The sequence below is a fragment of the Orbicella faveolata genome, unplaced genomic scaffold (genome assembly GCF_042242905.1).
Source record: "Orbicella faveolata isolate gen_17 unplaced genomic scaffold, um_ofav_v1 contig_35, whole genome shotgun sequence".
Lineage (NCBI taxonomy): Eukaryota > Metazoa > Cnidaria > Anthozoa > Scleractinia > Merulinidae > Orbicella > Orbicella faveolata.
Window position 1 is genome coordinate 25,953,850 of NW_028301564.1, and position 25,743 is coordinate 25,979,592.

General features: G+C 39.1%; 1 protein-coding gene and 1 long non-coding RNA gene across 2 annotated transcripts; one reads left to right on the plus strand and one right to left on the minus strand.

The window, feature by feature from the left end:
* The first annotated feature begins 1,043 nt into the window (after nt 1–1,043).
* On the plus strand, nt 1,044–23,666 carry LOC110043428 (WD repeat-containing protein 17-like). The gene is made up of 30 exons (XM_089273447.1): nt 1,044–1,400; nt 4,555–5,227; nt 5,893–6,194; nt 6,722–6,835; nt 7,298–7,352; nt 7,810–7,901; nt 8,773–8,855; nt 9,395–9,481; nt 9,822–9,910; nt 10,240–10,315; nt 10,686–10,713; nt 11,221–11,345; nt 11,472–11,521; nt 11,951–12,103; nt 12,819–12,949; nt 13,052–13,177; nt 13,707–13,862; nt 14,983–15,047; nt 15,180–15,255; nt 16,084–16,256; nt 16,695–16,794; nt 17,102–17,238; nt 17,601–17,712; nt 17,794–17,935; nt 18,472–18,574; nt 19,366–19,467; nt 19,859–19,954; nt 20,208–20,269; nt 20,620–20,726; nt 21,504–23,666. Exons 1-30 carry the CDS (start codon nt 1,272–1,274, stop codon nt 21,624–21,626), a joined length of 3,867 nt encoding a protein of 1,288 aa, XP_089129573.1. The 5' UTR covers nt 1,044–1,271; the 3' UTR covers nt 21,627–23,666.
* Nucleotides 23,667–23,882: 216 nt separating this feature from the next.
* Nucleotides 23,883–24,266, minus strand: LOC149104033 (uncharacterized). Its single transcript, XR_016201984.1, has 2 exons — nt 24,184–24,266; nt 23,883–24,081 (listed from the first exon to the last, which is right to left on the minus strand). It is a non-coding gene; the product is annotated as an uncharacterized LOC149104033 (long non-coding RNA).
* Between the last annotated feature and the right edge of the window lie 1,477 nt (nt 24,267–25,743).

Genomic DNA, 25,743 nt, shown 5'->3' on the forward strand with positions numbered 1-25,743 from the left:
AAAGAACATCAAAAGAACGTGGTTTGAAAAATGGTTTACTCATTTGTCAACTTTTTTTCCTCCCACATCGATCTCTCGAACCAATATTTAGCCTTAATTGCTAGTGTCGCACACTCCGCCCGATAGCAACTCTTTCGCGTGCTGGAGTATGTCTGCGACTAGGAGAAACTTCCAGAAGTGCAACATAACTGCCAACTGAGCGATTATTAATCGAAAACAGAGTGCATTCAGTTACTGAATTAAAATATAAACTTTAAAATTGACTGGTAAAACGATTAGCTTTGAACTTTCAGCTTTGACATAGATTTGTAACCTGCATTGTGGCGACAGATCCAGTAAACAAGCATTGCTACTTGTGCCTTTCGGCTTATACATAGTTTATGAAATCCATTTTTCAATTTTCCTCACAAATTTTCAGTCAATTGATCCATACATAAAGATGTCGCTTTGCAGATTACCATAATGCTTACTAGGGAATTGCTCTTGTTTATTTCATCGATTATGCAAGTGGAACTGAAAGAAGCTACACGCAGGGAACTGTTTTTTGCGAAGTTTCTCTCAACAAAATTAATTCTGCAAATTAAACACCATTGAGTGCCGAGTTGGAAACTGCTGTTTCATCACAAGCTATAAGTTGGAAACGACGGAAGGCAAGCTAATAAAAGTTATGAAACATGTCAACATCGATGAGTATAATCTATAATTTTTGCGTCCGCATTTTCAATAAAATATTGCACACAAATTTAATGGCCAAAATCACACTGTCTTCTTAAAGTTAATATTGGAATAAATCGGAAATAAGTTACAAAGAACTCTGCATTTTCAGGGCTATTTTTTCCTCTCTGACCATAGTGCATGTCAATTAATCAAGAAATTAGTTTTTCTGACTAAAAGCTCTTTTATATTCGAGTCTATTTTTATTTTTTACATCTACATAAGAATTATTCGACCACTCTGCGTTTACAGGTTTTAGACAGGCAGCTGAATCAATTTGAGCGCTTTAATTGCTGTTTATCCTAGGAGTAGATATTTTTTTCAGTGTCAAAATTTACACGCTCGCTTGAATGAATATGTGCGGTGGAAGCCTTGCGGGGTTTCGGTCAAGTCCGTTCCCATTGCGGTGAAATTGCAGGGAAGCAAGCAGAACCCATGTTTGGCCGCGCGTGACTGTTGATCATGGAAGGCTGGGTAAGACCAATTAAGGAAACATGGCGGAAAAAAGCGTCGAAGAGAGCATTCTGTTGAAAACCGGCTAAATTTTTCCCGGGATCATGAGTCTTATGAGACAGGTTAGTCTTTTAGCAGCTGGTTGTCAGCCTTGGAACCTCGATGTGTGCGCAGCAAGCAGCAATGGGGACCGTTTTGCTTACTGTGCGACGCTCGCCGTTTACGTTTACGAGGTACGTAAATGACCTCGCGGTCACTATAGCGATAGCTAGTGGAACGATATTGAACAATGGTTGAACTCTTTGCTCCTTAATCTAGCAGTATTCCAACGTCTTTCTGGTGGTAATATTTCTAGTAAGCGTGGTTCACGACTGCTGTCTCTCCTATTTGCACTGTCGCCTTTAATTAAGGGAATTGGAATTCTCACTGTATTTTGTTTATTTTGCTCGGAGAATCTGTAAGAACTGCTGGAGTGGTTTCTCAAAATTCCTTTTTCCCTCAGTAAACAACGTCGCTCCTTACCACCCACTGCTAGAACTACGGCACTCTCCATTCTACCTGAACAAATGTTAGCAGCGTTTTGATGTTAAGCTTATAAGATCTATTTTGATGTAAATTCGCAAAGTTGGGGACAATATCTTTTAGTGCGCAAACTTTGAACTTAAACTTAAAGCTTGTGCTTAATATATTTCAGCGACATAAGCTTAACTGTGTCAACTCGGTAGAATATTCCAGAAAAAACCCACAAGAAATTAACTTTGACATTTGTAGGGTCAGTAGGGATCCCTTTTTCGATCTGTTCGATGTGCTTAAGCTATAATTGTAAACATTATCGGGTTAGGTATCTCTAATCACAATTTTATGATAGTCAATTGACAATATTTAGAATTTTGATGCATTTTAATTTGCGCAATTCTTATCAAATTTCTTCTAAGTAAAACCTTGCAAAATTTTTGATTGTTTTTTTTTTAAATTGACATGACTACACTGTAGTTTCTTAATATATAATAGACAGCACGCTCTCTGGCCTTGCTGTTTCTCAATTCTTGCGTGAAAATACAATAATTTGATTTAAATTTCTTGAAGTGTTTTAGATTTTTTACATTTTCCAGCTGGATTAGACAGATTTTCTCTGTTTCCATAACACTTGTTGATGTAATATGTGTGGTGTGAAAATCAGCCCAAACAGGAGGGGGACATTACCGCAATACCGCAAAAAAAAAACAAAAAAACGCTGAATACCACAATACTTCAATACCGAGTGGAAATGCGAGGTCATACCGAAACCAGTACTCTTCATGTTAAAGTTTAGGGCAAATAAAACGGAAATAACAATTTAGAATTTGATAATAAACGTTAGGTCAGGTAATTTTCGATTTAGACAAAATAAGTAACATCCACTGGCTGGGTAGCTAATAATTAACAAAAAGTAACATAACCTTTTACGATTTGCAGTTTACCATTACCATGAGAGCTAAGTTTCATTGGGAATGTCCAATCGGAAACTGAAAAAGGCTCAGAAAATGTCGGAGGACTAGGAGGATACAATGTAATTTTTAATACCATCCAAAATGCTGAAAAACCGCATCCCACAGGTTCGGAGAATACCGCAATACCACATTTTGAGAGTAAAATTACCGAAATACCACTGGAAAAATTGTCCAATACCGCAATGCCACAAACCCCAATGTCCCCCTCTAAACAGCAATCCTGCAAGATTTGCACAATCCAGGTAATTAGACAATTGACTCCCTTAAGATCAGGGTTGACTTTGACCAACACATACAGTCATTTTGCATGGGAAAGTTATATAGCTAGGTTGCACTTCTTGCGTTGTGTAAAAACAGACTACAACTTTTGCTATCTGAGGTAACGATTTTCACAGGAATTTAGTACATATATTGTTTCTAAATTCTATGACATGTTGCATACAAAGATCAGGAGCCAGGAGGGGGCAGGGGGGGGGGGTAATACTCCAAGAAATATTTGGTTGGGGTGTGTGGCTAGCTTCCCAAAACCCTTACCCTATTTATTACCAAAATCAGGGATTTTCAATACTCTATGACTTTGTATGACCTGACCCAAAATCAATACCCTGTTTCAGACCTGCCTTATACTTAGTTTGCTTGTTCAGACCGACGTTAAAGGTATCGTGAAGGGTGTTTGTTGATCAGTCTTATTGATAATGATGAAAAAGTAGCTTCTTCTAAGAAAACATGCCCAATTCAAGACTAGAGTGCAAAAACCAGACCCTTTTAATGATCAAAATGGCTAAAATTGATACCCTATTTATGACCAAACGGCTGAAAAACCATACCCTTTGGGGCTGCACATATAGCCCATATAAGGGAGTAGCCCCCCCCCCCCTGGATCAGGGCTCTCAATAAGGGCTGTGACCTGTTGACCCGTTGCACCTGTTACAGCTGAGTATGCTTGAAATTGGCTGTAGTTGATGCGATTCACCCATAAAGTAACAAATTTGTAATGGGTGTGAAGATGAAGGCTACCTGTAGGTGAATCAAAACTTAGTGAGAGCCCTGGTCATACACTTATTAATATATGCAAAAATTAAGTTAGCCCTGGGAAGAAAAAATATCATGCTTGCTCAGTGATTTACCAGTCTGCTGTCATATAGGCATGTTGAAACTAAAGTAATTTACCATAACACAGTGAGCCCATATTTTCTATGGGCAAAATTTTTTATAAAGTCAATGAGCTGCAGCCAAGTGCCGGTGTTACCGATGAAACTATCACCAAACACGGCAGCTGTGTGGGCGAATATTGGTCCCAGATCTTTATGTAGTGGACCGTTTTACCGATGTCACGCAATATACATATCAACAATTTTTGGTCTTTTTCAAATAAACAAATATCACCTCCATAGTCCAACATGTATTATTCTGTATTTAGTAAATCTACAAAGTTTTTTAAGAATCCATTGGAAACTCATGACAATATGGGACTCCAACCTTACAAAAAATTGTATGCCAAGGGGCAAGCATTGTCCCCTGGCATACATTTTGTTGTAAAAATTGGAAAATTAGGGATCTCATATTTTTATGTGTTTGCAACAGATTTTAATGAAACTTTCACAGATGTACTAAATTGGCATTATAAATTGAGCAATGTAATTTATTTTTTACTGGAATGGAAAAAAAAACTAAATGGAAAAGTGTGACACTTTTAAAAAGGTCCATTGTTGAAGTGCAACTAAAACATGTGAGCTTTAAGATGGTAATGCAGGTCTAGTTCATAAGGATGCCACAACAATGGGAGTCAACGTCCGTAACTTAAGGGTTTGCATGTTGTTGAAAAGCACAGTAAATACTTAATACATGTACATGTACAGCCCCGAATTGATTCTTGTTTCTTTTCTTTAATTTGTAGTTGGATCAACAATTCAATGAATTCCGTCTATCTGCCATCATGGCACAGCATAAGAAGACCATCACCTGCATTTCATGGCATCCCAAAAACCCTGACCTCCTTGCAACATCTAGCAGTGATAGTTGCATTTGTGTATGGAGTGTGTCACAACAAAGTGTCATTGCTACACTAGAGAATGTCAAGTCTGCACCAATTACAAGCATTGGGTGGTGTCCACATGATTCTGATTGTATAGCTTATATATGCGGCCGAGGGCCTATGCACATTTGGAACTATACCTCTACCGATGGAGGGGTGTTGTCCAAGCATTTAGAATCCATGATGTTTTTTTCTGAGGTGTGTCAATTTCGCTGGAATCAAAGAAAGATAGGGAAACTTGTGTTTGGGCATAATGACGGAAGTATATCTGTCGTAAGTCCAGGACAGAAAGCTTTCAAACATTATTTAAGACCTGAATCTGTTGATGATCCTGATGATGAAGATCCTGTGACGAGCCTCGAATGGGATCCATTGTCTGCGGATTACTTGTTGGTTTCAAATGCTCATCATGGAATGAGGCTGATTGACACCGATTCTATGACTGTGATTATGAATTTTAAGTTACCAAGCTCTGCAATAAAGATTCATACATTGGCATGGGTCCCCTCTGCACCTGGAGTGTTTGTAACTGGAGGTAAAAATTGCGATTAGAGCAGTTTTAACATGAGTGGTGAAAAGTAACTGGTTTTGTTGAAATCATGATTCATTGGCTTCAAAACTCATACCATTTTTTTATCCAATCATGCATGTAAGTAATTTAACGAAAACCAATCGTGGCTCGTTGGCATACGTTTTCATGCGCTTTGTGTCGGTTAGATGTCATTACTTCAAGTTTTGATTGGTTCACTGCATTGTCCATGTCCTTTGTGATTGGCTAGTCAAGAGTGATTACTTTGGTTTTGACAGTTTTACGACACTCAGTTGAAAACTACTATGTTTTACAATCTGATCTCTCAAGTAATTTCCTTATAATTTACTGAGTGCATATTCTGAAAACTTTGCTTCTCAGTTTTGAATTTCATACAAGTAATAGCCAAGGATGTTACTTTGCATGGAGAACTTATCTGATAATGATTCTGTTTAGAGCCGTCCTTCCAATAAATGCTCCCTTTGTAATGAGCACTCCCCATTGATTGCATGAGTGCTGTTGTCTAATAACCCCCCCCCCCATTCCAATAAGCACCCCCATAGTGAAAGTAGCATTCAAGACACTGACGCAATAGACTGATTAGACAGATGAATATGAAGTTATGAACTTAGAAAATTTAACTTGATTTATAAATCTGCCATTCTTTCTAGATACTCAAGCTGGCATTCTGCGGGTCTGGAATGTGTCCAAGAGTTCTCCTATGATCAGCATTAAATTAAAAATGACTGGCTTTCATGCTCTCATTGTAGTAGAACCATTCCAGAGCACATCAACCAACAATATTGAAACATCTGTTGGACTTTCATCAACTTCAGTGGCAAGTATGCCACCATCTCAGCCAAATCACATCACATATTCTCTACCTCCCGCAAGCATTCTGTGTACATTTATGGATGGGGGGGTTGGGTTATATGATTTGGGGAAACGCAAATGGAGCTTTCTTCGAGAAATGGTGAGTTAACTTGAACACATACTGGTACATCTATTATGTCTGCTCAGTGATAATGGTTACTTAGTAAATGGTTTGACCCCAGGAGTATCAGTAGTTCGTATAGTGTGATCGTCCGGGTGAGGGTAGTTGTGAAAAGAACTGTTGTTGGTGACTGACGTTTCGACAACCTGAGTGGAAGTCATCTTCAGAGTCAAGTGAATAGTGTTTGTCAGTTGATGATGTTATAAGTCTGGTCCGTTGCACATGATTGGTCAGTTTAGCCATGATGGTATTGGCTGACTGTAATGACTTGTGTAAAGTTTGTCATCAGTCATTGGTTGGTATCTGTCTATTGTTAGTCAAATTGGTCGGTTTTTGGTTTGTCTATTGTTGGTCAAATTAAGTCGTATTAGTACTGATAGGTAATTCGTAATTGGATCAAGTGGAGTAAAATTCCAGGAGTAATCACACAAAGCAAAATTATAAAATCTTTCAATCTTTTGTATAATAGTAGTTGATTCTAATCATTTTAATTTGGTAATTTTCAGGGGCATGTAGAGACAATATTTGATTGCAAATTCAAGCCAGAAAGTCCAGACTTGTTAGCCACAGCATCATTTGATGGGACCATCAAAGTCTGGGATGTTAACACAATGAATGCTGTAAGTATCTATTCTGTTTGTATTGGCTGACTTACTTTGTATATAGCTGTTTTGAGGAAGGTTGTCCCATGAAAACATAAGCACAATGTGACTTTCTTGTCAAATATACATGTACCAAAAGAAATAATGGTGTTAAAACTAGTTTAGCAATGGTTGATCAAAGTTCAAGGTATTTGATCCTGATAGAAGGACAATCCCAGTGTTTATGGTATCTTCTTTTTTCGTGCTGAGACAGCTTGAACTTTGATCAAATGAAAGAAAACCAGCCCCATCCTTGGTACCTTCCGGCATTGTTGCTTTTAAAGCTTCTGTAGGACAACTTTTCACAAAACAGCTTTTTCTATTCAGAAGTAACGTCTGCTGGACTAAAAAGCTTGGCTTCCCTTAATCATTACCAGTAGTCTTTGATATACATGTACATGCATATGAAAATTCACTGAACAATGTAATTTTATTTCACAGGTGCATTCTTCTCCCGGGAACGAAGGGATCATTTATGCTCTTTCCTGGGCACCTGGTATTTTTCATACTTATTCTTTTGATCATTTTTGGTATTTTGTTTAAATTTCAGGTCTTGAATCTTTTTATATATACATAATCTGAGATCAATTTACATGTATGTTTCGTTATAAGATGAGAGACTTGACTCACAGTGCCTCTAGTCACCCAGTCATTTATATTTACTTATTGGACATGTCAGTGCATAGTACTGCAGACTGTGTACATTTTACAAGTTGTGCCATGTTTTTGGCAAGGTCATTGGGCAAGTCAAAATGAGTGAAAATGTAGAGTTCTGCTACAAACTAAATTGATTTACTTATCAAGATTTTCCTTTCCTAAACACTGCACATCTGAATTACATGCAGGGAGAAGGCCATAGAGGACTGCAGCTAACCTTTTTATTCACTAAATACCTGTTTTCCTCATGGTACAAATACAATGGGAAAACTGACTTTAATTTTGACAATTTGCAGGAGACATCAATTGTATTTGTGGAGCAACTGCAAAGAATGGTGTGTTCATATGGGATATAGCCAAGGAAAAAATTATCAAGAGATTTACTGAGGTGATTATTAGGAAAAATGTCCATGCCATAAAAAAAGTATTTTCAATCTCCATTACATGTAGAGTGTTGATATGCAAACGGGACTAGGGGTGCTTTCCGCTCAACCAGAAATTCTGGAAATTTTAAAATGGGTCACAAATGGTACAGACAATTTCATGGAAAAGTCAAATGGAACAGAAACTCTCAATGAGATATATCCGTAAATTCCTAGCTAGGTTGTCCTCTTTTGCGGAAATAATTCCTGGAAAATGCCATTCCATCCATCACTGGAAATGGTTCATCGTTAATTGAAAAAGCCCTAGGTTTGAAGGAATAAATATTGGGCCTGTCACCAACATAACTTCCTCTTATGGAAGTGAATGTATAAAATATCCGTGAAATCAGATGTACCCTTACTTTCAAGTGACGTGAGATGAAATTTTGCTGTTCTGAAGTTTCTTAAAATGTTAAATGGGGTGACGGAATCAATATCAGTGTACTGTAGGATTACTGACTGACCTCCAGATAATAAATTACAGGTGGGATACACTGCTAACCCTTTATTAAACATGTCTAGTAAGTAGTTGAATAGTAAGCTTAATAGTGTATTTAATTGTATAACTTAAACATACGTGTGGCCCACCTAGATTAGCCTTGACTACCTGAGGGTTCATGCTGTTATTATCTTTAAGTTTCTAACTTAATTACTTTTAATAATAAAGTGTAGATGCACACTGTAAGACACAGAAACAACTCATTAACCTAAAATTCATGGCTGTAAATTAATGAAAAAGGAATAAAAGTTTTTTGTTGCTATCCCCTGGCTTTCTTTGATTGATTTTTTTTTTCAATTTAAATTTTAATTAGCTTTTCCCATTTCTCCTTGTTTCAGCATGGAAAGCATAATGTTTACAACGTGAGCTGGAATCACAAGGATTCACGACGAATTGCCTCCTGCAGTGCAGATGGATCATGGTAAGTCTTCCCTTAATTTTACTGTTACTTAATATGAAATCTTTTAACTTATCTTCTTTCTTACCATCATCTTAAAAAAAAGTATATGTCAAGCAATTGTTGCTACCATCATAGTTTTAGTGAAGTTTTGATTAAGAAAATTTGAGGTAAGGGATAAGAATTTTATCAGTGTGCAAGTTCAATATAACTCAATGTCAACCTTTAGGAATATGGGGGATGACAACTCTTTCAAAGCTCTTAGATCTGGTTTCCAAATTTCTGGCATTTCCATTATTTTGCTTCTTGGAAAGAATTTCTTTTCTCCCACAATCAGACTTATTGTTAAAATTTACATGATTGTGGTCATCTCAAAGATTATCGTGAAGTCACTGCTCTTGCAAACTCAAAATGCTTTCCCTTAGACATGCTTTTTTTTCAGTCACTCACTATTGGGTTTATCTACCCTTGCCATCTCATCTGGACTATTTTGAGTTTGGTAAACCCTTGAGAGTTTGCGATAGTGTGGCTCAACTGCATGTGTAATGCTTATCTATTTTCAGTGTTGTGAGGCAGGTGGATGGAACTTTGGTCAAAAGATACAAACACCCTGGACCTGTATATGGCTGTGACTGGAGCCTCAATAACAGGTAGGTGTATGTCAAATCCCTACACAAGTATAAATCAATAGAAATCACTTTTATGTGGTAAGGAATAAGTTGCTGATATAGTATAATAATTATTCAAATGTATCCATCTAAGCTCTAAATAGACTGTTTAGCTTGGTGCCAGCATGTTCAAGTTACTTGTTCTTGAAAAATAACCTTAAATTGGATCACACTCCAAACCCAAGTCTACCAGTCTGATCATTAGATGGATTTACATTTTCCAATGTGCAGCGTTTTCAATACAAATGTTGCATGCTGTCACAAAATCTTGCAGGTGTTGTTTAATGAACTCAATTTCATACTGTTTCTCTCTGTTTCATAGAGATATGATCGCAACAGGTTGTGAAGACAAATGTGTCAGAGTGTTTTATGTTGCTGCAAGTACAGATCTTCCTTTAAAGATATTCTCTGGTAATGTTCATGCTTCTTTAACATCTGAAACTTAATACAAGTCATGGGCTTAAAGAGGCCTTTTAACATAATCTATATCTTGAAAAGCCTTTTGATCAGACCTTTAGAAATCTATTTTTTTTCTGTTGAGAGATGTAATTTGCAAAATACACAAATCAATAACTTACAAAGCATAATGTAAGGACATTGGGTTACTCTATTAATGTCTTTTTATTAAGAAAGAATTAAGCCATAATGCTTAAAGAGGGTAACTAGTTAATTAAAGGTTGGGCATTTACCAGGTAACCTTGTTTAACTGTCTTAATTTTATGATGGTTGATTCTGTGTAGGTCACACAGCAAAGATCTTCCATGTTAAATGGAGTCCTATAAGAGAAGCAATTCTCTGCAGTGGATCAGATGATGGGTAAGTCAAAATGACCTGTTTCAGGTAATAATAATAATCAGTGTTAAAAATACTTTTTTCGCTTGAGCAAGTACAATGTACTGTGTTTTACCAGAAATATCCACACCCCTCACACAGGGCGTTTCTTGGTTTGAACAACTCTGCCCATTCCATTGGAAATTCCAGTTTTACTTTCCTTTAATCATTTTGGCTTTTGACACCCCCTCCCCCTTAGAATTTCCGATAACCCTCCTTAGGGTGGGTATGGATATTTTATAGTTTTTTCAGAAGCACACATTAGAATTTATTCAAATTGTATTTTAATTAGTGAGATGTGTTTTACCTGGCAGAGTCACCCCATAACACTAATCTGTTTTTGCTATTTCATCAGCACCATTAAAATCTGGGATTACACTGAGGTGAGACAATTTACCTTTTCATTCTTTGCATGTGATGTGCAAAGACCTGAATCCCCCTTTCAAGCTTAGCGCTACAACTTTGAGAAGGGATTTAGACTTCATAAGTTACAAAATATTCTGCTCTGTATGGTCTTAACTTTGTCTATTTGTTTTTATACCATGCCATAGAAAATACAGCCAATCAGAATACAGGAAAACCATTGTACAATCGACGGTATTACACCCAACCTTCCCATCATGCGCTGTGCGTATGTCGCATTGATTGTGTTGGCCACTGTATTTTCTGTGGCATGGTATAAAATAGTTATGCAATGCCCTCTTGTGGTATACCATGAAATATCCCACTTATTGCCTGTATGTTCTTGGTATAGACACTGGCCCAAAGGCCTGTGTGTATACCAAGAAAATACAGTCAAGTGACTTGTGGGATATTCCATGGTACACCATGTGGAAGCATTGCATAACTAGTATGCAGTGAAAGAACTCATTCATTGCTTGTATGATTAGGATTCCTGTGTACACACATTAGAAGGTCACAAGGCTCCTGTACGTGGTCTCCTGTGGAACCCAGAGCTTCCGTTTCTTCTGATTTCAGGAAGCTGGGATTATGCGATAAGAATTTGGGATACAAGGTAATTGGCTGAAAATCTACAAAGTTTTTCTGTGAATTTGAATGAGGTTTTGAAGAGCTGTCAGTGTATAGTTAATCTTGTTGCCATTCAGCAATATCAGTGTGTTTTGTGTTTGTACCGTTACAGAGATGGATCCTGTCTGGAAACTGTGTTAGATCATGGAGCAGATGTCTATGGTATGGATTAACAATGTCCAACTTTTTGTTCAGTAATTTTCATGTGTTAAAAACGGGTAAAGTCTGCATACAAGCGAAGTGGCCTATTAGGCCAGAGCTTATCCCGGTTTCTGTAGCATGAAGCGACTAGGAGTATTTCTACTCCCCCTGGATGGGATGCTAGTCCATTGCAGGGTTACCCCCAGCATTAAGTTCGCCGGTACCCATTTATACTCGTGAGTGGAGAGAGGCACTGTGAGAGTTAAGTGTCTTGCCCGAGAATTCAATGCAGTGTCCCTGGCTAGGGCTCGAGCTCGGACCACTCGATGCAGAGATGAGCACACTAACCATTAGGCCCCCGTGTCTCTTACAATTTTCATGTGTAGAACAGCCAAATTCACGTCAATGTATTACTTACACTGATATAGTGTTCTGTGCCTTCATTTGTAGGTCTGACATGTCATAGATACAGACCTTTCACTATTGCGTCTTGTTCACGTGATTCCACTGTCAGAATCTGGACTCTGTCCCATTTGGCGTGTTCCTTGCAGATTGACGTGCTGGCTAAAAGACCACTGGACGACATTGTCACTAACAATACTGGTACGTCGCATCGGGAGCTTGTCAGGAGTTTGTCTTCGAGTTTGCTTAACATCCCTCCCACCCCCAACCCTCCCCCCCACCCCCGAATCTAAAGGTATATCCGTACAGTTGAATCTCCAGCATTAAGTTGTGCAGCATTTTACTGTGCAGGTGTTGGACATCTGCACAGTAAAAGGGACTGACACCTCCTGTAAGCGGACACTTAACAATGGTTCCAGCCACATAAGCTGGGGCTTCTCTTAAGCGAACACTTTCTCTGGTCCTGAGGGTGAACATTCGTTTACGGGAAGTTTGATTGTACTTGTCCATCCTGATTGCAGACATGGCTGTTTGAATATGCACCATTGATAGTACATTTGTCTGTGCCACTCAATCTGTTTTTCTCCACTTGTTGTCTCACAATGATATATCTCTTTGGGTGTACTGTGGTCCGGTGGTCCCAGATAATAGATTGTTACTCGAAAGAAAGTTAAAAAAAATCTCGATTGTTCTGGTCTACATCCCTGTTTTACACGTACTGGAAAACAGAGAGTACACTGGGAAAAGTAGTTTTCTTTCTTTTACTTCCTGTCATGGTATAGCAATGAAGTGTTAATTCTTAGTCATTTTTGGTTTCGTGCAAGAACATGAAATAAACGAGATCCAAGAATTCTAAGATTGGTCTCTTTCTTCTTACGTTTCATAAATGACGTATTTTTTTTTTGTCTTTTTGAAGAAACGGCCATGTCAACTGGTGGCTTACCGCTGTTGAATGGGAGAGTTTCTCGTGAACTGAAAGCAACTGTTGCAGCCAAAGGAGAAGCTGCTCACTTGTCAGCAATTAAACTCGTCTCAGACTTCTTTACAGTAAGATTTGCATGAAAATTCTCTCTATTGATATCTAGATGTTCCTACTGTATTAGTTGGAGGAATATGTGGATTTATAAAGAATATTGATTTGTCTTTCAGCCCCCATGTGGAGCAAGGAACCTGTGGGATTTGGTGTTAGTATTGAGGGATGGTGATGACAGCTTGTTACCAGCATCTTACAGCAAAGGCATCATGCATACAAAACATCTTGTGAAACACAAAGCAGTGAGTATTGTACACTGTACGTTTGCACTATGTATTTCCGGCAACTTAGGTCAAGAAAAGGTATTGGTTTCTAAAGAAACTGTTGGGCTGCGTTGGTGGACAACTGAAACGTTGACTTAGCTGTTCAGTTCTCACATTACCAGCGCAATCATAAGTGCAAGCACTAGACAAAGGAAACACTTTGATCGTTTGCGTTTCGGCTTAATAGAAATCTAACGTTGCTTTCCTGGAGCTATTCTAGTGAATTCAATGTCGTCAAAATTTGTAGACTGAACTTAAAATGACCCTCGCAGAGTATGTTCCACATTTTATTTCTCCTTACAATATCATTGCATTGTGAAGCAAACAATTAAGTATTGAGGATAAAGAGACTCATCAGCATGTTGATTTTGTCTTGATGTATCTCCATATTCTCAGATCTAACATAGACTGAAACGAACGACAATCCAAAAGGTGAATATCTTTTTTGACTGAAAGGGTTATTTTTGAAACAGCCTGACTCCACTTTGTTTGCTGTGTGTGTTTTTAGTCAGAGGCACAGGAATTAGAAACGGTGCGAACTTTGTCGGGACGAACAGGAGGATTGGTGTCCAAGAGGGAGGACAGAATTAAAGAAGCGTCGAGTCTCCATGCCAAGATTGGCCAGCTACAGAGATACTGTGAGCTCATGGTTGAACTTGGCGAGGTACGTAATACTTACCAAATGCAAAATAATCTCAATGACCGATCACAATAGGCATAAACGGGGAGGAGGCGTGGCCTCGTGTTTAGAGCGCTGAATTTGAAATCCCGTGGTCCCGAGTTCAAATCCTCCTCCCTGCCACTAGATGGGTTTGCGTATGGTAGTCCCAAATTCAACTCCTCCATGCTTTGTAGTTTGTAACTAGCCAACTGGTTAGCCTTCCACCAGCTGGGATTTTTAACAAGGTTCTGTTCTACTTACAATATGTGTTTGCTTTTCTCAGTGTATCAGTACAGCAGTGCTAAACACTTCGACACTTGGATTAAGTGATTTAATATTTTATTGTTAAACACACAACGAATCAATGAGAACTCGGAGCAAGGACACGCGACTGGCGCCAAGCGCGGGAAAACAACAACAAACAAAAGCAACATTTCAAAGCGTATTACTACTAGAATTCATTTTGTATTGATTTTAGTCAGTACAAAATGAATAGCATTTTAAAAAATGCTACCCCGAGCAAATGGAGAAACACGTTCTGCTTTGTAGCGTTGTATATATTCGACAAACTATGCCAGAATACGTTTGAGCTCCTCAACAATGTACCCAATTTTTTAACACTAGTCAGAAGTTTGGCTATACTGTAATTTTTGTCTCGACAACAACAACAACCATTTTATTTGCGTAATACATAGAATATCATATAGCAAAAAAATAAAGTAAACTTAAATAAGCAAAAAAAACTACTCAAAATAGTAAGAACTAAACGAGCTGAGTAGTTACAAGAATTATTATGCTTTGAATCGGTTGTAAAAAAAAAATAAAAAAAAAGAGGAGGGAGAGGCAGTAATAGTAGCAGTTATTGACAAAGCATTGTTTAATTAAGAGCGATAGTAACTTAAAGAAAAATACTAAGCTAGCATTAAGCATAAGAACTTAGAAATTGCTTAGTCAAGTTTTGTTTAAATAAACGCAGAGATAAGCCTTTATCTCTTCATCCAAATTGTTCCAGATAGAAGAACCAGAGAAATATAGATTGAACTTGCCATAAATAGTTCTAACGTAATCGATATAATATGTCTCATTACTTATCTATTTAATTTGTCGTTTGTTGTGTTTATAGTGGGACAGAGCACTCGCTATGGCTCCCGGAGTTTCAATGGAGTATTGGAGAGAGCTAATTGAAAGGTGTCTATTCAAATCCCTATCATTACCTTGTTTTTTTTCTCTGCAAACCCTAGAGCACTTTGTAAAGTAAATGCAATACACATGTAATATAATTTCAATTTCTTGACCGCTTCCTGGTTGAACTTGTTTCAGGCGAACGTCTCAGCTCATGAGAGAAGATGATGACGCCGCCGTCCCGTACTGTGCTGCGTTAGGAGATGTGACCAAGGTACCGCCACTAAAAACCACGATTTAGCTTACTCTAAGAATTATGTGCGATTGTTCCAGTATTTTGGTGATACATCTACCAATATGCCTTACTGTATTTCTGTCCTTGCTATTTAATGTACACAAGATGCTAAACAGCCGGGGGGGGGACTCACATATAAGAAGGACGGGGGGTGCTCGTCATACCTTTTAGGGGTTAAAAAAGCGTTTTTGGTACCTCTTCGGGTGTTCAGCCTCAAAAGTTCCTCAGTGGAAGCTGTCGTGGTACCTTTTACGGTAATGAGCCGAAAAAATATACGACAGGAGATAATGTGTTGTTCTAGAATCGGTAGCTCTGAGGGGTGGAAACAATTTGAAGCCACGCCCACAAAACAGGATCTTAATTCCTCTTAGGGGTTCCTTTAAACGTTTTCGACGAGCAACCCTGTCCTTTTTTATATGGGAGTCTCTCCTAGGGTTAAATGTTTTGTTGAAATTATGCAATGAGCGTCACACAGCAATTAGCTGCTAGAAACGCAGCTACTCACGTCGCAGTTTCCTGATGTTCCACAATCTTTCACGCTTACGCCGAAACAAATTTTAAAATTGAAAAGTTTGTACCGGTACTTGTAAATAGTGTTGAAATTCACGAGCTTGGGGAATTTATGAAAATGAATTCAGAGTACGTTATAAAGAAAATAAGAACAAATGAGGTCAAGCGAGTGTAGAAGATCGACTTCAAAATGTTAGTATCCTTAAGATAGGGTCTAGGTGACCGAGAATTTCTAGAGGTTCATTAATTATGAACTGTTTGTACTTATGTTCGTTTTGTCGCCATATTCTCTTACAGCTCGTTGAATTCTTTACGTCACGTGGTCAACTTCACGACGCCCTATTGGTTGCTCAGGTAGCGTGCGAGGGTGGGCTGTCTTTGCCACAGGAACAAGAGAAGAAACCTCTTGATCTGAGGAAAAACGACATCTTGCCTTCACTGAAAAATTTTATGACTGACGAGAACAAAGGGTAAGTAACTGCCAGTGGAGGGAAGGTAATCATTGGGGTGAAGGAAAACAAGTGGGAATAAAAAAAAAAGGAAATAATGAAGGGAAGAGACGAATGAGGGATAAGCGAAAGGACGTTGAGGGGGGAAAGTCACCAAAGCCCTGGAGTAGAGGGAAAAAGGGATAAAGCGTAAGAAATTTGGGTTGTGCGGGGGGCGTGTGGAAGGGGGGCGTGGGAGGATTAAAAGGAAGTAGGGGATGCTAAGAAAATAGGAAAAGTATTTTAAAGACCGTTAGCGGGACAGATAAGATTGGAAGCTTAGGGCTAGTAGGTCGCTTTAGAAAAGCAAGAAAACGCAGAGGTAGAAAACAACGTGTTTGTAGGGGGTGATGAGGCCACTCACTCAGTGGGATATCTGTGACATCATAAGACTAAGTTTCTCTTTTGCGTTATCTTCAGACTTCTTCAGTCCACCAGCGCAGGGCTGGCAAACTGGTATTTCTACAGTGGGCAGCCTGTGCTGGCAGCTTGTTGTCACTTAGCTGTTGGAGATGTCAAGGTTAGACTCAACCTGCGCCAGTTTTAACAGATTTAGTAGTAAACACACGCTGACTTGTTTAACTTTTCTGGCACATCTTATTTTTGCGCCTTACTTCTCGCTTGGCCGAAAATTTATTTTACAACAAAACAACTGGCATAATTATCTCAATATTTCTCCTCCTTCTACTCTTGACAGTTTCTCATAAGTAGCTTTCCTGGATGAAGTCTGTTTTCCAAGTGCTCTTGACAATTCTATTAATTTCATCATTACTGTTTTTAACTGGCACCCTTGCTTTAGATATGCTAACTAGCTTATTTCGTCATAGTTTGCTTTGTCCAAACTCATACGAGGGAACGAGTTGGAACTGGCTGTCAGCATGGGAATCGTGATTAACGATAACAGTCACATGTATCACTTGGCTGTAGAGCTTCTGGCAAGAAAATGTGAAAAATTAGGAAAATGGTAAGAAAATGTTTTTGTTTACGGAAGGAGAATGACGTGAAGTCCGGAAGTAGGGTGGTGATTGGTTAACAGCGTCTCATTGCGTTTCACTCCAAACTCCGTTTTCCCGCCACTGGTTAAATGTTTTTCCCGCGTTTGCAGCTGCGTACTTGGTTTCCAGCGTTTGCCACAGGTGACATGTTTTCCCGCCCTTGCCACTGATAACATACTTTCCCGCGCTTGCCACTAATATCATGTTTTCCTGTGCTTGCCGCTGGTCATGTGTGATTGCCTCGCGTCCTGGTTGGTCAATTGTGCCATAAGTTGTGAGAGTTGCGATTATCGGTCACTTGTCAACTATCATAACGTTCATTTTTTTTTAGGGACACTTGCATCGCTTTACTTAAGTTACTGCCCGGCAGCGAGAATCACCTCATCAAATCGTGTGCGAGATGTCAAGGAACTGTTACAGAAGTGAACGAATTACACGAAAAGGTGACTTAACTTCCAGAAAATTATCAATGCTTATTTCTCTGATATGATTTCCTTCAATTCCTTTGTCTTTGGTCTTATCAGGCGGGGTTACCAAGCGTAGAGGAATGCTTGCGGAAAGCAGAGCAGCTGTATGAAGAGAGCAAATTCTTGGACGCCATGAAATATTACCTAGCGTCCTCTTCTCCTGAGTTGGCGTTGGACATCGGGTTGAATTTAGTACGAGGTAGGGCTAGCCTAGAACTTGTTCAAACAAACGCGCCAAGATCTATAATTTGTAGATGTATCGGGTTAAGTAAAGCTACCCGGTAAATAAAGCTACCCGAGCTTGCGGCGTTTCCTTAGGATAGTGAGGCCCGCTGTAGGATCTTTTATTGTCTTATTCGCTAGAAATGGATTTTGGTCAATAGACTACTTTACAGTTCTGTGAAATGTAACCAAGCCTCTGCACGGAAGCGAGGTAAAGGTTGCTCTTGTGAAGATACGGATTAGAAAATAGTGTGCAAGATAACAGAACAATTTACCTTTGTAAAGTAGCAAGATTTGTATCAGACCAGAGTCAACTCCAGCCTAGCTTCTATTCAAAGGCCCGATCATTCAGCGCTGAATTGTAAAATAGGCTATTACTCTACTTTAGAGAACCTTTTTTGGGCAATGCGTCATTGCATAAACCTAACATTTTCAATTTCTTTTTATCCAGTCAGAGAATAGTATGCGCATTCGGCACAAGAAGTCTGAGCATGTGTTAACGTTATTTTTCAGATGGCATGAGTAAACCTTATTGGGTGCTAGATGACGTGCTAGGCGTCCTGCAGTGGATGTCGTGTATCAGGACAGACCGGTTACAGCAAAGCAGGACTTCCAAGTATGACAAGCTAATAGCGACCATTTATTCACTCAATGCAAACTAGCCCCTCTCAATGTTACATTCACTATTTTTGCCTCAAGTCGTTGTTGTCAGTTTTGAGTGAAATGAAGTGAAGTGAAGGTGTTCCAATAGTCGTGATAGAAGAGAAAATTCACATCCTACAGTAAAAGCAGGTTATGGTACACAATTCCTACGTGAAACTGTTGTATTCCTGGAGAACTATTGCACTTCCTTGAAATGAAATTATTTTATATGGAACATTTTGTAAAGAAATATATCAGTGCTACCATTTCAGCGGCAATTTAACAGAATAATTGTGATGACTTCCCCTCATGTTTTGATCAAAATCAAACGACTCACCCCTTATGTGGATTCAAAAACTCCCTTCCAACGAATAACCAACAGGGAGAAATGTCTTTTATCGAGGATACGGTATAACTAGGGAGGCTGAAGGGTAACAGAATCATTCCCCTATATAGGGCTTATTCACAAGGTAGTCCCTTTCAAGTTGTTTGTAGATTACTCACGGAAATCCCAGGAGATTACTCATGTGGACAGCCTGAATGGCTTCACGCGGTTTTTTCATCCCTCCACGTAATCATCCACTCAACGCACGTGGTCACATTATCCGCGGGAGGACTGGATACCATATCTAAAAATAACTTGAGAGGGTCTAAGGAAATAAGGCCTGTATGAGGGATAAACTTTCTCATTCTTCATCTTCTCTTGAGGGTAATTTTTAATTCGTGGCCTGAACAGTTCTCATGTATGCCATTGTTTATCCGCAGACAAAGACAGGAACTTCTGGCACTCAGCGCATATCTTGGCGCACTGTTGGCGATAAGGAGACAATACACTCCGATCATTCACCCTCTCTTCAAACACGCCAGGTGCGGAGACAAAACACTTCTCAATTGTTTACCATTGTTTTACAAGGGATTCTTCTTTTCCGTCAGCCAAAAACAAGCAGAATGGGAGGGCGATTTTTCTTCTCAAACGTTCTTACTACTCTCGCGACAATCCGCAAGGGAACAAGAGAAACTTCTTATTTGGACTGAATAAATTATCAGCATTGCATATAAGTTCAGCAAGCTTTTGGCTGCAAAATGGGGTACCACTCGAACCAAAGAAAATTCATTTCAACTTACGACCTCCGGATAACATTACCGTCGCTTTACCGACTGAGTTTCGAGACAGACGAGAATAAACCTAGAGCTTACACTGTTTTCCTTTATTACCAAAAGTCTAAGACCATGCTGCATTTTTTTTTTCTAATCTTAGACATTTAATTCATCAAGACAAAGTGGAGTTGGCGGTCACAGCTTCTCAAATCGAAACCGAATCCGAGGCATGGCTCGCGTTCAACCGGCCTCTCAAGTAAGTACTTCGTGTATGCTTATCATATGTTAACCCCAGTAATCAGCATCTCATTTCTCTTCACAAGCTTGCAGCTCATGAGAATACAACAGTTGATCACTCAAAGAGACATTGTCTCAATTCACTCGCAATCCAGTTCTTTGAAGGAGGTCAAAAGGGTTTGCTTGGAACTAGAGCAACGAGAAGATCATTTATGTCGACTAAGACGATAATAGTTAACAGCATAATATAAGTTGGTCTTTTTTGTTTCCAGTCCCTCTGTCACTCCCACTCCTGAACAGAAGGCCGTTTGGGACTTGTTACTGAAGCGTGTTGGTAAGTAATGATTATGTCCAAGGAAGAAAGCAACTCTTCAACAACGTGACATGAAAGGTTTTCCTCATTTGACTGATTGATTACGACCGTATAACGAACATATTAAAAAAAAAAAGTTTCAAGTGAGTGCATCCATTCGAATCAGACGAGCGAGCGAGGCTTTTGGCGAATCTACGACATAATGCCAAGACGATCAAACATTAACTCAACAACATTACCGGGTTTGGAAGGAAAAATCTGGAAACTGTGTCAAGTCAATTCATACTTCATAGAAACGAGATTCCTCTCGAAAAATGATACTTGTTCCGCTTAAATGCGGTGTAATTTCAATCGTTTTTATTTTCTGTCAGGGACTGAGGCATCCATGTACGAGGTTGGTGTTGACATGGTGACGGGGTCTCTTCTCCCAAGTCACTCAGATGTCCAACTGTCATGTCTGACTGGAGAGAGAATCAAGGTAACAACCAAACTCGCGCGTTAATCATAGAAGACATGCTGTATTCTCCTAACATTAGCCAAACTACTGTCTTTGTTGGCGTGTTCAATTCTTCCATCGTGAGAAAAACCAAAGTCGTTCCTTTGGTACTTTCTGTACCTCGAGAAAGCACCTTGGCAACGGCTGGTTTCTCGAGAAAGAGAGCGGACCCTGGGAACGAGGTTATAGAAAAAGACGTCTTCTGATGACATAGCCCAGATCTACCTGATTGGTTACGACTTGCGCGAGAAAAATTTGTAACCTAGCAGCGACCAATCAGAAACGCTTAAAGGATCTATCTGGCATGATCATTTGTGTCATAGCATCAGCGCCGTAGCCAGTATATAGAGTATGAGGCAAACCGAGGCACTTGCCACAGTCATTTTTGTCGTTTTTATTGTTTTATATTTTGGATGGAAAAAGTAAAACACTGCTAAACACCTTAGATGAGAATTTAGTCGTGGACATTGCCTTTTTTCTGTCTACGGCCCTGAGTATAGAATTTTTGCGACGACATCAGGCATTCTTTGAGCTGGGATAGAATTTATACCGTTGTGCTACTGAACTATTTGTTTTAGCTGACCAGTTCGGCCGCTATGTTGTTTCTCAAACAGTGAGAGTCTTGCCAACTTCGAAAATTGCTAAATGATACAAATTTCCTGTTCAGTTTTCTTGTGACAAAATTTCTCTCTGGAAACTGCGTGCGACTAGCAGGAGACTTATTTCTTTCCAATTGACACGGTGTTTCTTGCGTTTCAGGGTCAGGCGTTCTTCTTGAACGATGGCCGCTCAGTGATGTCACTAAACAACGCGCTGATGTGGGCAAAGGTGAACCCCTTTTCCTTGGTGGGAAATGGAGTGAGACTAGAACCATTCTACTGAGCAGCAGCTGGCGTGACATCTAAAGAAGCAGTGTCTATGTACGCTTTAGGAAAAAAAGGGAGTGGAAAGTCGACCCTACACCGCTTAACACCCTCGTCGCTGGCGGACACCTCAAATCAACTGCCTTTCTGGCTTGGTTAAGCTCGGATGCACTTGGCAGTGATTAAGTTCTAAGTAAATTTTCTTTCCTCATCTTAGAGTGCCAGAGTGCAAAATGTTTTAAACGTTTTTCTATTGAACAACACAGAGAGACTTCATAGTTTTCGTGTGCGTATCCACACTAATTAAGGATTTCATCTTTAGACTTAACAGTTATTGGTAAGTCTTTGGATCAAGAAAAGAAGGGAAGTGATGGAAAATGTTTGAAAGTCGGACTAAGTAAAATTCGTTTGGACGTTGTTAAGGAAGAACTTAATTACAGAATTACAGAAGACTTCTAACGATTGGTCAAGTAACCAAAACCAAAGCAACCGTAGCAGACCAATCACAACAAACGCAGAAAACACATTGAACCAATTAGAATTCCAGCTGAAAAAAAAACATGGAACCTGTACCTAGCGCGGGAAAACTTGCAACTGGTGCCTAGCGCGAAGAGAGAAAAAAAGGCTAGGTCACTTTTGGGTTTACAATTTCACAGATTGGCTAAAAGAATACGTTTGATGTGATTGGTTACAGCTTGTAGAAGAATTTTCTTTTTATTAACCAGTTTTGAAGCTGAATAGACGCAAAAACCAAAGCATTTTCATGTCACGCATTAAAAAAAAGCGACTCTAAGCTTATTTATTTTGGTAAAAAATTGTCTCCATTCACGCCGTTTTTATTTACGTTTAACTAAACTTCACCTTGATAGATTTTCATATTTAATAGACAGAGATGTTGCTGGCCCAACGACTGATATTTAGTAGAGTGAAATTCGTCAATTCGTTTTAACAATCATCGACGGTAAGTTCCGGGGGGGGGGAAGGGGGGGGACATCCATTTGAAAAGGTCGAGGATGCTCGTTGTCTCGCTTAGGGGTATAATTCAAGGATTCTGGATTCACTTATGGTGTTCATGACGAAACGCCTCTATTTTAGCTGTCAGAATATCTTTTAGGGTGCACTCGACGAAATATTAATGAAAAAACGCTCATTTTTCCGTTTTTAGACTCGATCTGTGCCGATCTCTCGGGATTAGTCTACTAGCGCGGACTCGTTTCCTGAACAGCGGCTGATAATCGAGCTTATTCCGTTTTAAGTGGTATCTTTCTGGGGTCCAATAAGACTCGAGTCACACCCAGATTGGTCTCCTGTAGGGGTTTAATTCAAATTTTCCAACGATCATCCCCGACCTTTTCATGTGGGAGTTCCCCGGTCAAAGTTGCTTTGAGCTTACGATGGGGACGATGTAATTTTCTAAGTAGTTAGTGGGAATATATTTATGGGTGGCTTGTGCGTGCATTTCTGGCCGTATTTATCCAGGAAGACGAGTAACGTCTAACATTATAAAGTGCGTCCGCGTAAAAACGAGATGCATGAAACTCGTGCGTTGACAAAACAATCTATGGTGGGAGAGAGTGGTGGTCGCTCGATTAATAATTTTAGTCAAGCGAATTCAAACTTCAGATAAGCTCGTTTAGTTGATAAGTTCATCTGACGTTTTATGTGTCTTATTTTCCGTATTCATCAAGACCTATTATTCATCTTCTAAGGTAAATACGGCCAGTTATATGAATTATGGATACTTAAAAAAATTAGGGTAATAGGCGTGGTTTTCTCTCAGTTTTGAAGTGACGACGCTGTGCGCCGTATCTCGGTGTTAGGAACGGTAGTAAAACATGGAATCTCGTGCACGTCTGATGGACGCTTGATAAAGCTCCACCAAGAAGCATTAAAAGATACTTGTGACGTGAGAGTTCACTTCCTGCCAAATTTATTTTTGTTTTGTAAAAATCTTGCAAGGCTGTGTGGTAGTCATAAGTATTAGATGAATGTATTTAGTGCATTTCCCAATTCTGCAAGATCGGCTAAAATAAAAATAAAATCTCTAATGTAAAAAGAACTGTGACTGTTATGTTTGTTTAAAAGCAAAAGTCGTCGATTGAGTCTTGTTTTCGAGCGTGTAAAAGGTGTCAACTGAAACCCCTTGAAAACCGCAAAGTCAAATCGAAAAATAAACGTGTTTCAGTGCCTGCAAAACACGTGACAGAGCCAATTATATTTTCCGTTATGATGGCGTGTGCACTTGCAGAACGAAAAACGAAAACGAAACATGAAATAAAGGTACAACACAACTTTAATGAAAACATGCTGTTGAACTATGCAACAATTGCATCGCATGAAATTAGTTACCGGTGATTACAGTTCTTACTACTCGCTTGGATCAAAATCTTCAAAATGCGCAAGTCTCGGTGTCTCATCTTGTCTGTATTGTTGCTAGTTTGACTCTATTTTTCAAGAGGATGGAACAAGTAGAACTGAGAAAAAAATATACGGCAATAATTTAACTGAAGGAGGAAAATGCCTTAATGATGGAATCGTTGGATACTTGGAACTGAAGGAACAAGAAAAAATGTTACCTTTTGCTTTCGTGGGCGTGCATTGAACCAACAGTTTGCAACCAAACAATTTACACATAACTTCAGTATTTCTATATAGGCCCTTGTATTCAATTCACACACGTACTATTTTTCAGTTTTAATTGAAGTTAACAGAATTTTCAATTTGTTTCTCGTTTTCGCTTGAGATATTAAATGTTTCTCCGACTGAAATGAGTTCAAGACCCACCATATTTCGAAGAGACTTCTGATCACAAGTTTTATCCGTCATAGGCCGAGTCAAGATATTATTAACTTGTTTTGAAAAACATCACCCAAGCTGGGTATTTTAACATTCTTCTTGGCTATTTATCGATCTAAATCTATACTAGACAATTAAGGGTTTTCCGTCCGATCAAGTGTATTCATCGATTTCATCAATATTCCAACAACTGATTGAGTGATTCGATGTATTCCGCTACTGATGTTCACAGAAAACCTATATCAAGACAAGTGGGTTTCTAGTGCTGCTTTGAAGAGAATCACGTTCTCGGATGGAGCAATTACAGCTAATGTACTCTATCTTAAAGGAGCTCAGTCGCGGTATTTTGAGTCATTTTGGCCACATACAAAATTACCTTAAATCATGGGTAGGAAATCTGAAAGTAACAGTTTAATAAGGTAGAAAAACACCAAAGAGTTAATGATAAACCATAAAAAAACAAGGATGGCTAAGGATGGAAAAGATTAACACGGATTACAAACGACGAATTTGAAAAATTGAGGCTAAACTTTTCAATATGCGCAAACCGTGACTGAGCTCCTTTAATCTTTGGATCGTATTATGAAGAGCAGTCAAGGCATTTTTGCCGGAATTCACTCGCCCAAAAACCCCGTTACACTTTTGCAAAGTTCGTCGTTTTTGTTTGGTCAAGATTATTTTAATGTTTGTTTCTTTTTGAAGGAGTAGTATTCTGGGCTTAGGTGGCAAAGGCAAAACCCCAATACTGCCAAAAAATCGAGAGGAATAAATTTAGGTTCGGACTTCGTCTTACTCAGAAGTCTAACTGCCCGTCCACAGTTAATACGCCGGAGAAATTTGAAAACGCAACTTTATTTCTACGGTCGATCAGGCCTACCGTCCACACTAATCCGTCACGAAAACGGAACTTTTCGCAAAAGCTCTTCAAACCAGAAAATACCGGCTTTGCGTTTTACTGGTGTGTACGGAAAACAATTTGAAATCGGAGCTGTTCGAAAACGATGACGTCACGTTAATCACGAGATTTCCCTGACGGAGATTTCCTCAAATGACCGAGCTAAGTGGCCGGTGATTGTTGCGTTTTCAAATTTCTGTTGGGAGGACGGGGTCTAAGCCCGATACGGACTGAAAACTGGTCACAAATAATTTCTCAATAAACGACGTTTTCACAAAGGTTAAAGAACTTATGATCGAGACAATTTTAAAGGCGATGGTAAACATTAGGAAAAAAGAAAATACTTCCTAGAATCCTTTAATAATATTTTCTGCTCGATCAAATTCTTTAGTCGCTTCCAGGCCGAACATTTCTGAACGGTGACCGATTTTTCCAATTAATTTTG